Consider the following 17,288-nt stretch of genomic DNA (forward strand, 5'->3'; position numbering starts at 1 on the left):
CATAAGAAAATCACACATTTTCGTTTAATAGAATAATAAAAATAGATAAAAACTTGATGAAAATGACGAAATTTAGATATCAACAGTTTAAAAAAACTGCTAATTTATAAATATGTATAGATTAATTGTGGATATTAGGGAAACCAATGTATAATAGACATCCAGTAGAGGAAATTCCAGCATAGGAGTTATTGCCCTTGACAACATTTCTATGGAAACTAAACTTTTTCAGTATTATTAGTTTACCAGATATTTTATTATATCCAATGAATAACATTCCCCAGAAAGATATATTTCTATCATGTGGAAAGTTTAATTTATTAAGAATTTTGAAAAATCCTATGACATAACATGAGGATCGATCGACCTTAAAAAGTCCATTTGTTAGCAGCATTGTGTCAAGTTTTAACAAGCGATAACATTTGCATTTTAACATTGGCGACAAACGTATTCACTGGAGTTGCACTTTATGGATGATGCAGTTTCATATAAAAAGAACGTTTTGCTAAAGATGCCAAGGCATATTTTTAATTTGATATGGTACATATATATGACAGGAAATGGTATTATTAAGTAAAACATTAGGTCTAACTTCGGTTACATCGACTTGGCGACAGTAACGTAAGTATCGATTCAGAGGGTTTACAGAGACATTTCAAATACTCGTAGACCATGATGATTTTTATATGTGTACATTTGGGTTCGACGTGTAACCTTCCATAAAATGTATTCAGTTAGTTCATATTTGTTTCCGTTCGTAGCTGATCGACCGGTAACAACAGTTGACTCCTTTTAGTGAGAAAGGGTGTTTTACGAGGTGGACAAATTCAAAATATGGATCATACATGTACATATGTACAACTTTATGTATAAAAATCTAAGTTCCACATTTCTGCAGATTCACGAAAATTTCTAAGTTACAAAATTCCGGCTCACGAAATTACTATGTTATAAATTCCGTGTCACAATTAAGATTTCCGTCTGTAAAAAAGAATCTAAGTATGTGTTGACTTTACGTGTGAAGATGTATAATAATATAATATACTGTGAGTTTCCGCACGGAATTTCTTATATTTTTCTGGCCGTAAATTTGTGGTAGTTACGAGAAGAATTTTATTCCTCCCCAATTACAACCAGAAAATTGGCATTCCTTTAAAAAAACAAATCCAGCATCATTGCTGACTCCATATATAACCACAAACTTTCCTAACGTCTACATAACATGCACATAATTTTTTGTTTTTTACATGTCAAATACTTATTCACAAGAGTTTTTAAAATAGATACGTTATCTCAAGTTCTGTGATTTCTTCTAAAATCTGACTTATTTGGACTCAACAATTCATTTTCTTCTAAATTGTCATTAAGTCTGTTTTGTAATAACCCATTAAATAGTTTCCCTAGGCAAGTTGATACACTGTTTCTTCTATGATTATTAGTATTATTTGCATCTCCAGAGTTATAACGAGGAGATGAAAGATAAATCCCCTGCTCTGACATAGATCTGACCATCTTGTAGCACTTTATTTAAAAACAGTTAATTAATGTTGAGTTTATTACTTTAATAAACCCATTCAAAATCAAATCAGGACCTGCACTCTTATTAGACTTTACTTTTGAGATACCATCTTTAATTTCTCTATAGGTAAAGGGATAATCTAATGGAGATGGTGATTCTAGCATCAGCTTGTCAAGTTCATCATTATATTTTTCATAGTTATCTTTCTTACACAATATATATATATATATTTTTTGAAATAGTGTTCGCAGGCAGCGAAGCTAGTGAGCCCAGGGGCGAAGCTTCTGGGTTTTACCAATTACTTACTTACTTACTGCCCATTATGCTCTCTGGCCTGTAGGGCAGCAACGAAGTCTCTCCATCCCTGTCTGTCAGTTGCCTTCTTTTGCAGAGTTCCCCAGGTTTGATGGTAAGATTTCATCTCTGCTTCTACTGTTCGTCTCCATGTTGTCTTAGGCCTTCCTCTCTTTCGTTTCTCCTCAGGTGTCCAAAACAGGGCTGTTCTTGAGATGTTATCTTGGTCTTTACGAAGGACATGGCCTATCCATTTCCATCGTCTCTTTGTTATGATAATGGCCATGTCTTCTTGTTGACATCTGTTGAGAAGGTCTTCATTTGATATCTTCTGTGGCCAGAAGATTCTTAAGATCCTCCTCAGACTCTTTGTATGGAAGGTTGACAACTTCTGTTGGTCACATTGCGTTATCCTCCAGCACTCAGACCCATATAATAATATCGGTAGGATGCAACTTCTGTAAAAATGGAGTTTGGTGCGGATGGTGTACTGCCCTGATCTACGACTAAGTGGGGCGGTCCTTCGGATGAGACCGCAAAAACCGAGGTCCCGTGTCACAGTAGGTGTGGCACGATAAAAATCCCTCCCTGCTCAATGGCCATAAGCGCCGAGCATAGGCCTAAATTTTGCGGCCCTTCACCTGCAGTGGTGACGTCTCCATATGAGTGAAATATTCTCGAGGGGGACGTTAAACAATATTCAAATCAATCAATCAATCTTGAAGGATGTCCCTGCTTTGCAGAGTTTTAGTTGGATATCTACCTCTGCACCACCATCTGTGCTTACCACGCTGCCAATAAGGTATGTAAAAATGTTGGTATTAGGCAGTTCTTGCTCGCCTAACATGACTGGTGATGGTCTACTGATGTTCAATGTCATGATTTCTGTCTTCTTGACATTGATGTTCAATGCAATTTGTCCTGCATAATTTTGTAGTCTGTTGGTTTTCTCTTGTATGTGCTGATGCGTGTGAGAGAGCATGGCAATATCATCGGCGAAGTCTAGATCTCCTAGTGTTGGGTGTACATGTATATATGCCCCATCTAATGCCTCTGTTAGAATCTGATGTTGTCTGACGCATTACCCAGTCAATGGCTATGATAAAAAGTGTTGATGACATAACACAGCTTTGACGAACGCCTGTTTTTACTTGGAAGTGCAGATCGCTGCTACCAACTGTACATTTGAAATTGTTGTAGAAACTCTTTATTAGCTGGATAAGGTGTTGTGGCACTCCATAAGATCTAACAATCTTCCATAGGCTTTCTCTGTGGATGCTATCGAATACTTTCTCGAAGTCAACAAAATAAATTGATGTAAATTTGTCTTTGCCATTCATAACACTGTTCAATGATATTGCGTAGTGTAAATGTTTGGTCTGTGCATGCATCCTCTACCTGGGTGAAAACCTGCTTGTTCGTTTCGCAATAAGTTGTCAATCGCATTTGATATTCGTTTAATGATGATTTTGGCCATTATCTTGCTTGGGATAGAGAGCAATGTAATTCCACGCCAGTTGTTGCAATTACTTCGTGGCCCGTTTTGGGGATTCTGATGATGGTGCCTTTATTCCATTCTTCTGGTAATATTGTTTCTTTCCAAATTTCATGAAAGATGGGATGCAGGATGTTTGCTGCTATTACTGGGTCTGTTTTGAAAAATTCTGCATTTAGATTGTCACAGCCTGGTGCTTTTCCGTTCTTTAAACTCTTAATGGCGAAGCTTCTGGGTTTTACCAACAAAATCATCTAAATATTTTTTGTGCGTAGAAACAGGAATTTCAATGCAAAAAGAAGTAACAAAATCACTCATTATTGCCAACTCATCATGTAGCCTATACTTGAACTGACTTTACATTTGTTTGAGAAATGTATTACATGCGCTTTATTTCGTTGTTTTCAACTGTTAGGTCTATATAAATGCAGGGGTGGATCCAGGAATTGCATTTACGGGGGGCGCCACTTTGTGAAGCAGGGGGTCTGGGGGCCGCCTTGAGGCCCCAGTGGGTCCAGCTCCTGGATTTTACAGATTTTATAGGGCTTGAAATATGTCTCCTATTTAGTCATTTGTACTATTTTCTATTATTTCTAATAAGGTGAAATTAATAAAACGACGCAAATTTTAAGGGTTTTTGGAAAAAATTAAGTTATCCTAATGAAGTAATTCAAGAAATTAACTGAAAGATGTTGTCATTTATTTCTCCGGCAGCACAGGCACTTGGGGCATCGATCATGATCACCCCCCCCCTCTCACCCCCACCCCCAATTATTAATATTTATAATTTTTTTTCGACCAAAATATATTTTTTTCTTCATATGTTTTCTAGATATGCATTTAGGATCACCCAAAAATGTTACTTTTCGTCTCTGTTACGTATTAGTCAAAATCACGTTCTCAGCTCTCCTTATAATGACTGAGTACGTGATTTTGACTAATACGTAACAGAGACGAAAAGTAACATTTTTGGGTGATCCTAAATGCATATCTAGAAAACACATGAAGAAAAAAAATATTTTGGTCGAAATTTTTTAAAATATTAATAATTGGGTGGGAGAGAGAGAGAGAGAGAGAGAGAGAGAGAGAGAGAGAGAGAGAGAGAGAGAGAGGTGGGGTGGTGGTCATGATCCATGTCCCAAGTGCCTGTGTCCAGGAGTGGAAGAAATCATTGCTTCTTTTATCGTTTAGTACATTTTTCTAAATAAATTTGAAAATTTTAGCTGTGCCCCCCCCCCCCCCCCCAAATAAATTCACCATTGAAATGGTAAATGTTTCTGATAACAAAGAATATCCTAAACCCGTCTACTACATGTACATAGATAATGCATATTGTAGTGATATTCGACATGATGTTGAAAATTTAAAATTCAAAAGGACTTTAAATATGATTGAATGGACATCAGTTATGTTGATTTTTAATCATATAATTCCTCTTTCTTTTTAAGCAAATGATGTGTACGCATTTGCGTACTTGCGTATAGGCAGCTACGCGCCTGCATGAATATACCCAGTGGTGAAATTAAGTTTTGGGAATAGTTATCTTTTACTTTACATTCATTGAGATTCTTCCAGAATTCCTTACAGTTAATTTTATTGGATAATGACAGAAAATGTTCATATCTTATTAAAATATTTTCCTTATATATTATATCCTCTTTTTAAATATCATTGTTTATGAGCAGCAAATGATTGCTTAATACAGGTATCTGGATTTTTAGGGAATTTCAAGACTTTAAATAATTTAATAAAACATGCTCTTCCCACGGTTCTCTTTGAACAATGTAAGATACTAGGTGGAAAAAAATAACAGTAAACATAATTTTGAAAATTCCTATAGAGGATTATTTTTATTTGATGAACCTTTCAAAATGATACTATGATAGCAAACATCCAACTTTAAAAAAAAATGACCGTGAAGTTGACTGAAATTTTCATTCTGAAAGAGAAACCGTGCATTATCACCCTTGGCTAGCAAAGATGTTGCTTGAATAACTGATTACCATTATTGACAATCCTGTATTCTAGATTTTTTTTTTCAAACTGATAGACTTGATAACTAATGTACAGATTTCAATCCACTCCAGTCTCCACTCACATCAGCTTTATTCCCACAGGCGCTTGTTTCATAAACTTGACAAGTTATACTATGTTAATATATAGTATAACTTGCCAAGTTTATGAAACAAGCGCCTGTGTTTATTCCGATAAAGGTGGCAGAAGTTGGGTTAGGCTACCCAGGACAAACTGATCGCGTCCTCTAGATCTGTCTATAGGAGTTAGTGCTAAAGGTCAAGTGGAGAACCTTTGTAAAAGGGTATCTTTGTGAAAAGTTAAAGGAATAATTTTTCGAGGTCTCAGGAATGTTAAAAAGATTTGAAAAACGCGCATGTGGTTTGGTTGTAAACATCAACCAATAGAAACGAAAGTAATTTCGTCACGTGACAATCGACCATATTGAACCTAAAGAAGCTAGATCGAACGAAAATGGTGAAGTTTGAGTAAAGATAATTTAAACTTCTCGGAGAGATTCTGGAACAGTGGCATAAAACAGTATAGTAAGTATCGTGCACGGAAGTGTTTTTCTTCTTCTCATGATTACAGCACAGGTGCCCAATCAGCGACCAACCTGCCTCTGTTTATTTCAAAAAAAAAAAAAAAAAAAAAGCCAAACATTGTAATTGTTTACTTTTGGAAACTGGGCCGTTGCTTATATATCTGTTATACATGAATTGTCGAGTTACATATGTTCTATAAACAGTTGGATATGGAGGGTTTTAATTATGCGCAGAGATGGCTGTTGTTCAACTTTCATTTACATACTGTACAACACTGACCGTTCGAATTTTCTCAGTCAATGGATATGATGGTGTGAATGAGCTCTAGAATAAAAAATGATAAAAATTATTTCTCTAATTGACCATCCAATAACAAAATATTAAAGAGTATAGTTGGGTTTTATGATATAGATCTCAAGTGATTGGTTTATAAATCTTAAAGGAAATTGTTTTTTTTTTCAAGTTCCTGTGATACATGATAGTAGTTTTTATCCTGCAGTAATGTAGGTATCTGAAGATAAACTATAATTATTGCTCTGTATTTCATTAATATGACTTACGGCGTGATCGTGTTTGAGGGCAAAGCAAAAAGTATTGGTATAAAAAATTTCCAAGTTATCCGAAGTGTATGGACAGTTGTCAAAGCATCTGAAACCATCTTGTTACACGAAATTAGACATAATCCACCTATTCATTGAACACAGGAAATATAACACGATTGACGTACAAAGTGCATTGTGATGTCATAATTAGCGTCAGTGTTTAGGAAATTTACAAACAGGAGACCTCGAGGAGTGATTATATGATTGTGAAAATATAGTTTACATACTTTTACGGATTTTATGTAACATCTCAGAATGACGTGAACTTGGGAAGACGAGATTCAAATTGGTGAAATACATGTCCTAGCTCTTGCATTCAAATTTATGTCATTTTGACCAAACTTTTCAAGTTCCATAGGAATGGTTTAATTTTTCATTAGTTTTCTATATTTTCCTTTTAAACATGTATCAATGTGTTACCTATAGGGAGAGCTTCGTTCTCAAGGCCCTTTGTGTTGTGGGCTTTGACATCTTTATATATATATATATATATATATATGTATATATATCTGAAATTGTCTGTTTCAAAAAGCAAAGAGATCATATATCCTTGCATTGCAATCTATTGCAGTCCCAGAAATGTTCTTACTTTCCCCAATTGAAGAGTTATGTTTACGTCTGTGACAAAAATGACATCTGATATGAGCAGGTTTGTTGATTATTCAGATGGAGATACTGATTCAACAGTAATAACAGGAAACTTAGGGGAATATGTTAGAAAAATATGTGGATCCACGATTCAGATAATTTTTGTTCAAATTTTTCTTGGGGGTTTTAAATTTACAAGGGTATAACAAAACATTGATGGACTGTGTCTTAGACAATATATGTTTTGTTGAACCCTCAGACCAAAATGTTGCCTGGCTTTAATACAGCCTACAGCAACATACTGGTTCTCAGGTCCAACAAAACACATGTTGCCTTAGAGCATGGCAGTAGAATAAATGTATATTCCCGGGAGTCTCCCTGTAATTATCATGTGAGAATGTTTAAGCTCTGAAAATGGTAATTTTTAGGATTTGAAGTAATACGAATTTCCCCAATTATCATGAAGTGCTAGCACTGGATATGTATAGATAAAATGTACTCTGAGCCAGCCGCCCCAAACTTGTCAGTAAGATGTGTGAAATTTTTAATGTAAACACCTGTATGTTTTGTAATTTCTACCCAATAAAATAAATGAGATAAAAATCATTACAAACTTTCAGGACAATGTAGGTATCACAATGGCCTCATATGTAAATTCAAAGACCTCCATTCTTTATGAAATAGCCTACAGATATAGAACAGGAAATTAATGTGACAGATGGACAAATAGACACGACATTGTATGTAAAGATGAACAACTAATTTTGCGGAACTTGGAACTATCTGATCATAAAACTAAAGTCATTCATAACATTCCTAAAGGGATCTAGGGCATGAAAACCTTAATTTTAAAGTAACTCATGAATTAATGAAGAGATGCAGTAAGCAAGGTTAAGTCTTGGACATTCATGTAAATTTCAATTATATCTTGTGATTTTTGAGTTTTCATCAGATATGTATATGTATGCATATTTTTATATTTATATTACAAATCACATTTTCCTCTATGAACCAACCAATTTCAGCGTGCGACACAATCCGTTCACATCGACTATGAACGGATTATGAACTAGCTTAAGGAGGTATGCTACACCAGAGAAATTTGATGTAGATGAAAAGTGGAGGATATGTACAAAAATATTTTGAAGTTGAAAATTTTCAAATTTACTTTATTTAGTCAAAAAATACAGTTTTAGTAGTAGGTAATCTGAAAAAAATTTAAAACCCCTGCTGGACTCGAACCTGCGACCCACAGTTCAGCAGTCGGTATTCAAACCCACTGAGCTAATATTGCTGATATCGATTTTTTCATCCATGTTTTTAAAGGAAGTCAGCCATTATGACGAAGTAGAGTACTACCTTAAAGCACGTGACTGAGAGAGCGTAATGATTTGAAAAAAATAGAACATCTGTTACAAAGATCTCGCAGGTCACCGCCTTGGATTAAGATTGTAAACTTACGTGGATTATCATCCCAATCTTGCTGTCTCCTACCTCCAAAATACAGTGCACCTTGCAATGTTGAATTAAGGCAGGACGAGACGAAATGTGACATCATGTCTATGTGTTGACGTACGTCACAATAACTACTGTGACAGAGGTTAGGAGTTCGTTTTATGCAACAAAATAGAAGCAATGTAAACAAACGGTGTTTTAGTACATAAATATAAATATAAGAAATGAACATCACTTTTTAGCTGTTCATGGTCAATATGAACGGATTTGGATTTGAGGCAAATTTGGCCTCAAATCCAAATTCATTCATACTGACCATGAACAGCTCAAAAGTGATGTTCATTTCTTAAATGCCCCTCTTAAAGGAGCACAATTTGAAGTGAAAATTAGATTGCTTAATAGAAAATATCATGTTTAAAACAATGTGAGATGTGACAAACAAGTTGGGAACTACTGTTTAATTGTGTTCAGGATTAACTTGTAAATTAAAAGATCTGCTTTAACTGAATCTTTTACTACTATATTTAACCTATGTAAACAAAAATATGACATGAGCCTTGTTTACATAAGAAAGAATTGTGAGTGCTGTATCTCTCTTGTAACTCGACAACTGACATTCAACTTTTTACTGACCATTAGAAATACCTGAGTTAAACGTATTAAAACATTAAAATGGAAAAATAAAATTCGAACATTTTCAGCTCAAATCGTGTCTATATCCATTTAATTGGAGATTTAGGGGCATATATTATAATGTTAAGTTTGTCTGTTTGTTTATCCGCAAAAACTTTAACATTGGCCATAATGTTTGAATGGATGATGATAGGGCTCTCGTATTTCACTACAAGTGTATTCCTTGTGACAAGATCTTTTGGTACCAAAATCATTGACCTTATGACCTTGACCTCAGAGTTTGAAACTAATCTTGACCATGTTGACAGTAGTGAAGGAGTTGGACGAATGCAATTTTCCTTTGTAAGGTTGGTTGGTTGTATGTTGTTTAACGTCCTGCTCGAGAATCTTTCACTCATAATGGAAACGTCACCATTGCTGGTGAAGGACTGCAAAATTAAGGCCTATAGGCTAGCATCGGTGCTTATGGCCTTTGAGCAGGGAAGGTCTGTATTGTGACACAGGGCCTAAGTTTTCGCGGTTTCATCCAAAAGACCATACCATTTAGTCGCATCTTGCGACAAGCAAGGGATACTGAGGGCCTTTTCTAATTCGGATCCCCATGGGACCAGAAAGCTATTAACTCCTTATAAAAATATCTTTTACAGTGGTTTTGGTGCACATGGTTGGAAAATAAGGTTGTTTCAATCGAAGGAAGTATCAGGTAACCGCAATTCAAAATCGATTGGTTTGGTACATTTTGCTCTAAATTTCGATTCTGGTCTGAATTTTTTGGTACTCAGATCTGCTGTTGAATGCTCCCTGATGATTTAATTAAATAGGTCAGAATGTGAATCCATTTTGTACAAGAACAATCTTTTCAAGTTTCTGTATGTACATCAGCACAGACTTCCTTCCAGCTTTAAATATATACATACACGTACATACACACACACACATGTGTACACAAGTCTAAAACATTCATTTAATATCTTACTTTGTCATGTTTTTGTGGACAGTGTTACTGTTCCGCATATTTGGAGCTGGATGTAATAACATTGATTGTATTGATATTAGTCTTAGATAGGATTAACCACTTGCTGAAGTTAATCTGATGTTGGCTAGTATTGTTCGATTATCCGCTGCCAGAGTTGATACCCATTACTTTCAGTTTGCGTAATTTTTTGAGATATTGTGTCATGTGTATATACCGATTTTATATAATAAGTCTATATAGTGGTATTCTAAGCTATATAATATTATGTTTGGTCAGAGAAAGTTCTGCCCCACAATTACTTTCAGTGTTTTTCATACCTACATAGAATTACTACCTTATTCAGACAGTTTCTGCTCACAAAAAATTGTACAAATTTCCAAAAATGGTGCAAATTCTACATATTCTATGTCTCTGTGTTTGGTATATACCACAACCTTCCTTTGGCATTGTTTCTTCTTTCTTAGATATTCTGATTACTTTTAAGGAATATAAATGTAAACATTGTGATGTCTTTCGAATCATCAGTGTGTCTTTTGTAGTCTCTCTCAAATCCTGTTTGTCACTGTTTTCTCCTCACCCGTGTGATTTCACATGAAAATGACTTTCAGAATTATTTCATACAGAGAAACAAGGCTATTGTAAAGTCATTTGATTAATAAAACAATTATTGACATTAGTTATTGGTGGAGACCTTGGTTTATCAACCCCAAGAAAGAGGTGTCCACCTTGACCTGTGTCAGGCTTTTGTGACTTATTATTTCCCTGGGGTTGAAAAATCTGTGTCATCCTCATCAAAACTATTAATCTGTCATATTTGTCTGACTGCCTGCTTGTTTTTCTGTCTACCCATCTGTCTGTGTTCTGGCATGTATTTCTTATGGAACTGCCAAATTTGACTGGATTCGGTTTCCAAATTGCCCAAAAAATTTCAAGTGGAACCTTAACAACATGCAACCAACCAACAACCAAACTGCCTTACATTAGACAATGTTAGAATGAGTGGTGTACATACTATTGAATTCAATCTTCTTTTTTGTAGTCCATTTCCATCCTTTGTAAGTGCTTTCTTGTGTGGATTTACAAAAAACACAAAGTTATGAAGCACTCCATTTGTCATTTGTAAAGTATGGTTTATGGTAATGTTATGTTTTGGCATTTTGTTGTTTGATTAGCACAGTTGTAAGATGTTCTGGTTTGAGCTGGCATGTCTGTGCAGGACTCGTCCTAAATGCATTGAAGGCAATGTTAAATACAAGTTCATCTATCACTTCAATCAAATTAAGTTTTTATTTGATCTAGATTTATAATATATACATTTTCAAAGGTAATGGATTGCATCAATTTAAGGGAGAAAAGCACTTGGTTTTTACCCTGAAATGATCTATGCTATTCCTGTATTTTATTATTAGTCTGGGTAATTTGCAGAGAAAGCGTCCACAGACGCATGAAAAAAGGTCAGCAATGTCCCCAGTTATTGACCAAAAAACGGAATAGGTGTACTTTTTGATAGGCACAAACTCACTGTAGGTGACAGTGTGAATTGGTAATTTATAAAAGGTGTTTGTACAGACAATGTGTACCTAATCAAATGAAGAAGTGAAAGTGTGTTATATTAGATCTGTTCATTACTGTCCTGTGGGTCTCATTCCAGCTGGGATTTTACAAATTCTGTCAGTAGGTAGGACCCTTTCTTCTCTTACAAAATCTTACATTGACCATTGTTGTAAAGCTACAAACATTTCCTTTAATATTTTCATTAAATGTCGGCAACTTGTTAAACATGGTTCATTTTGTGGTAGGAATTTTCTGAATTGGGGGATGTTATTCTCATTGAAAGGTATAGAAGGTTTTTAATGGAGAAAAATTCGACATATAGAGAAATAGTTTTAAAAGGTACTGATCTTTTGTCCTGAAGTTTTAAAGTTAAAAGTAGGTATAGTTACGACTTAAAAAGGAGTAGTTGCAGTCAATACTGCTTATTTTGGCCTCAAAATATGATGGTCATGGGTAGAAATTTTCATAATTTTGATTATAAGAGATTTATAATACAGTTTTGGCAAAATGATTATTATATGTGTAATAATGTGATGAAAATGGATCTCTGCTTGTTAGTTTTGCAATCAGTAAATAAGCACAGATGTTGAGTTAACTAATTATATTTACACAGTGGAAATAAATCTTTAATCAAATTATTGTTTAATTTATTGTCGTACCTTATCTGTATTCGGGTAGTGCAGAGGTGCTCTCGCTTCTCACTGCTGCGAATTGAGTTCGATCCCCGTGATCGGCAGTGATGATGTGTGGAGGGTATGCTGGTCACCTGCTTCAGACACCACCTTGTGGCAGTCAAAAAAATATTAACAAAATTAGGAGGTGAGGGGGGAGACACATGAAAGACTCTAAAAGTATGGAGAAATTTTCCTTTCTACATGCACCCTAAATTTATTAATCATTAACCTATGTCAAAATGTTGAATGTTTTTGACATACTTAAAATTAGAAATCTTGGTGTTCTTGCCTTCATACATGGCTAATCTTCGCTAATGACAAGTCCTGTGAAATGCAAGCCCATTCATTTCACTCTTGTTATAAACAGACATCATATTTACAATCGCAATTTTGGGAGGCGGCTGGGTTTTATGTAAATACGAAATGTGTAACTTGTAAGATATATGAAAGATTTATTTATTTATTTGCTTAATGAGGCATCTAAACAAGATTTTTATTTCTTATTTTCATTATTTGAAATTAACATTTTTCATTATAGAATTTCTATAATGAAAAATGTTAATTTCAAATAATGAAAAATCTTGTCTATGCCTCATTAAGCAAATATTTATAAGGTAAAGCGTTTAGATGGTTGACTTCTGGATTAATAAGGCCCCACTGAATATCAAAGAGAAAGGACTATATAAGTTTTATAAAATTGTGTCAAATCTCAGATTGCACATGTACTTCGTCAATAAAAGTATTTTCAAACCAAACCTATCTTTTGATGAGGTGTTTTGCTTGCCATTTTTTAAAAACCAAACTATGCACTGAAGTTGCTTATTTTCTTGTGTGTTTGAAAATGTGAGAAATTTAATCAAGCTGAATTATAATGCCATTAATGCACGCTAAATATTGGCATTGTTGTGAGGTATTTAAAACTGATCGTGCATTTTTCAGTCTTTGTACTTTCATATTGTAGGAAAATTTGTCATAATTCAGCGAAATTGCATTTAACACTTTTAGAGAGAATGAAGGACACGTGAATCCTGTTTTCTTTGGTAAAAAGTTTACGAGAATTTAATGACATCAGCCGATCATCAGAATCGTGTCAGTGTTCTCTATTTTGTAATGTAAATGTTTAATTGCAGTTTCTAAGTTTCATTTTTTTTTTCCAATTTCATGATGTAAAGTTTTCTTTTCAGATCTCACGATGTATCAGCTCTCTGGGCCCCAGGCCAGTCACCCAAAGAGGCGAAAAAAGCGACCAATACACGGAATTAAAACGGTGGATGTCACGAGAGGTAAATCGGGGTATGGATTCACCATCTCCGGCCAGCATCCCTGTGTGTTGAGTGTAATTGTGCCGGGAAGTCCCGCCGATGTGGCGGGGCTGAAGACCGGTGATTATGTGGTGTCAGTCAACAACCAGAATGTCACCAAGTTCCCTCATGATGATGTGGTCAGAATGGTGGGGATGTCCACTGGAACTCTCACCCTTCAAGTGGCCGAAAATTACAACAGCTCCGATTCCTCCGAGGATGAATATCACCACAGAAACAAAGCCCGGTATCCGAACAGGATTCGTCCACGTCACGCCTCCAATCGCCACGGCGAGAAAGTTCTCGGGGAATGCAACCAAAAGGACAAGCACACACACAATGAATACAAGCATAAGAATCCTCACTGGTCAAAAACGAACTTAAAATTCCCACCCAGCCAGTCACGGACACGAGCACACGAGCCGGTGGGTGCGGAGAATGTTTACTCCAGCTCATCAAGTTCTAGTCTAAGTACACCCAAAGTTTCGGGTTCTGTTGAGAGACATGGATACAAAACTCACGATCCCCTCTCTTTACAACTTCCCAGAACTAAACAGGCAGTTGTCAAAAGCACGTCACAGAGTGCCAAGTCCTCTTACCAAAAGAGCAGTCAGCAAGAACGACACATGAAGTCGCAGTCAAGTGGGGCATTACACGGGTCCTTCATAGCACCCGGAATCTCATCCTTCCTAAAAACATCAGCTCATCAGGCAAATTCTGCAAACAATGCATTCATCGCGATGGATGATGATGAAGACGATGGCGATGATGAAGAGAGTCTGTTGAATTGTAGCTTCCATGACATGAGGGTGGTGGTGGGATATATTGGTTCTATAGAAATGCCAAGTGATGCCAATAAGCCTCACATTAGACTTCAGACCATCCGCAACGCTGTTAGGAGATTGAGAGTGGAGCAGAAGATCCATACACTGGTGTTGATGGAAGTTTCACAGGAAGGTGTGAAGTTGACGAATGGAATGGGAACCACTGTGGCTCATTATCCCGTGGATCGACTAGCCTTCAGTGGAGTGTGTCCTGATGATAAAAGATTTTTTGGGATTGTGACTTTGCATAGTGTCAGTGGAGATGAGATGAGTGATGGAACAGCTAGTCAGGAGGATGAGTCTGCCTCCAGTGGATCCTGTCATGTGTTCATGGTGGACCCTGAAATGAGATCCCACAACATTCATGCTCAGAAGGCCAAAACGTTTGGAATTACTTGTACATCTGCTGCAGACAGACATCACCAGGAGAGAAGCCATTGTTCAGAGTTTCCCAGATCTGCCACTCCAATAATTGTCTCCATCACCAATCTGTACAAAGATCGTCCTGGTGGTGTCTCCAATGACAATGATGTGGCGTTGTCGCAGGCTTTTGCTGATCCATCGAGAGCACCCATTAGAAGCGTCAGCAACAGCAGTAATAGCGACAGTGGACTTGGTTTGGGTAAAGATGACCCAGGTCATGTGTATGGGGCAGAAGCAGCTGCTAGACCACCAGAAAACCCTCCACCTCATCCTCCACAGCCTCATCCTCCACAGCCTCATCCTGCCCAGGCAGCGTGGCAGAACCCAACTTATCTTCTGAAAGACGGCCCTGTCCAACATTGTTCCCCAGGCATACAAACTATGCCAACACCGCTACGAGACTCTCAGCTGATGCCAGCTCCCTCTAGTGTGTTTAGAAGGTTAAATAGATCTAACAGTAGTGACGATTGCTCAACGTTAAACAAAAGGAAGGACAAATTCAATATTAGGGCCATGCCTGACCCACTCAATACATCCAGGTCTCTGTCAGGGAATTTAAACAAGGGAAATAAATCTTATCAACAGGATGACAGTGATCATGAATCAAACACTTCCAGAAACAGTGACATGTTTCGCTCGTTTTCCCATTCAGATTTACAGCGACCAGTGTCTGTCCCGCCCAGAACATCAGAAGACAGCTTCACATCCCCTCACAACAACAGCAAAGTGGCAAAAGTGGAAATGGAGGGGAACAAGAAACGGAGTCCTCGAGCCCAGCTTCCACCTTTCCACCTCCTGCGCTCCCCTTCAGCTCCACCCGTAGTGAACCATCGTCCTGATTCCGAAGCCGATGATTTTGATTTTCTGCAAAACAGCAGTGGTATGGGAGGACTGATAGAGCGTTTTGAGCAGGATCATGCCCTTAGGATTTCCTCCCCAGTGGATGTGACCAGGCGGTTCTCAGAAGGATACTCCTTGGCTACGAAGGTAAGAGAAGATTTCCTCACTAGTTTTCATTGCAGGTGTGGTGTGCACTGTACACAGTTTTTAAGGGGCATGGGCACGATTGCTTACATAGGCTGAATATACTAGTAAAAGTTTCATTTAAAGCAGATTTTTTCAATTTAAAAGTTCACATTTCATTTTGTTTTAAACGTGCTATTTTCTATTAAGCAATCTAGATGTAAACAAAAACATGGCACATGCCTTATTTACATAACAAAGCATTGTGAGTGCTGTATCTCACATGTAACTCAACAACTGAAATTCAGATTTTGGTTGACCATATTAGAAATACCTTAGTTAAGTATTGTTAACATTAAAAGTGGAAAAATAGAATTTTAAAATTTTCAGCTCAAATCGTTCCCATGCTCCTTTAAATTAGCTCTTGATTATTTTCTCGGTTTCTTGGTTTGAATTCATTCACACATTGTTTTAAGGTTAACTGTTTTATGATCATTCAATATAAATGTTATGGCCAGGTTATATTCACTTTATTTTATTGTTTTGGCCTTAAATGAAAATAGAAAATAAAATATTAGGCTGAAGCAAAAATAGGGCTGGTGTACAGTTTCCTGAAACCACTGCAAGGAACACACACAACTGAATATTACTGTCATGTATACAAAATCTAAGCTTGAAATCGTATACTGAGATCTTGAACAGTATTGCAGTAAGTGTGTGGACAAGGTAAGTAATGACAAGTTACAGGTACATTTCTAGTGAGTTAATAATACTTGGTGGGTTTTTCTTTCTACCGTATGGTAGACACAAATAAAAATTTAAAATGGTGCATTTTACTTATAGAATACCCAAAATGTGATGCATGTCATAAACTTTAAGTAAATCATAATGGACAAAGAGATTATATTATCAGCAGTGTACTAGCTATTAGTGGAATTTATCGGATTGTCTGTGGACATTGAGGTAGTCCTGCAGTATTTGGTTTGGATATTTACATGGAGTTATCTCTCTTTGTAGTGTGTGCCCTGCTTGTTTGTTGACATTTAGGTAGACTACATAGAGTTATCTCTCATTGTACTACAGTACATGTTTTAGCACACTGAATGTCTGGGATGTAGGGTGGGCAAACACTGTTGAAGCAGGTGACCAATGGTTGAAATTTGTCAGAGTGTTTCCTCGTGGATTTGCTGTTGCTGTTGTTGTCTGTTGCACATTGCAGGTACAGCTTCACTGCGTGCAACAGGCATCTCCATCATGGTTAAAATGATTCTGATTTTTGTGTCACATTCAGTGCACGGCAGATTTACAATTATAGAGGGATAACTTTGCCTGAGATACTGCTGTCCGTATTTTAATATGAACATACATGCATGAGCCTGTAACTTTATGTTGAGGAGTAATTACACATCACTACAATGTTTAGCAACCG

The 17,288-nt window shown here is 36.5% G+C and overlaps 1 protein-coding gene across 5 annotated transcripts in view; it reads left to right on the plus strand.

The window, feature by feature from the left end:
- The window catches only part of LOC125659267 (regulator of G-protein signaling 12-like), a 73,764-nt gene that overhangs the window by 14,792 nt on the left and 41,684 nt on the right, over positions 1-17,288 (plus strand). For 3 of the 5 annotated variants that reach the window (XM_048890880.2, XM_048890882.2, XM_056149302.1), the window contains exons 1-2: positions 11,232-11,256; positions 13,533-15,883. In XM_048890880.2, the coding sequence (XP_048746837.2) occupies positions 11,247-11,256; positions 13,533-15,883 (2,361 nt within the window). In that variant the 5' untranslated portion in view covers positions 11,232-11,246. Of the gene's footprint in view, positions 1-5,734; positions 5,867-7,350; positions 7,361-11,231; positions 11,257-13,532; positions 15,884-17,288 lie in introns of those variants that run through there. The other 2 variants (XM_048890883.2, XM_048890881.2) reach the window with 2 other exon arrangements.

The sequence above is a fragment of the Ostrea edulis genome, chromosome 9, assembly GCF_947568905.1.
Source record: "Ostrea edulis chromosome 9, xbOstEdul1.1, whole genome shotgun sequence".
NCBI lineage: Eukaryota > Metazoa > Mollusca > Bivalvia > Ostreida > Ostreidae > Ostrea > Ostrea edulis.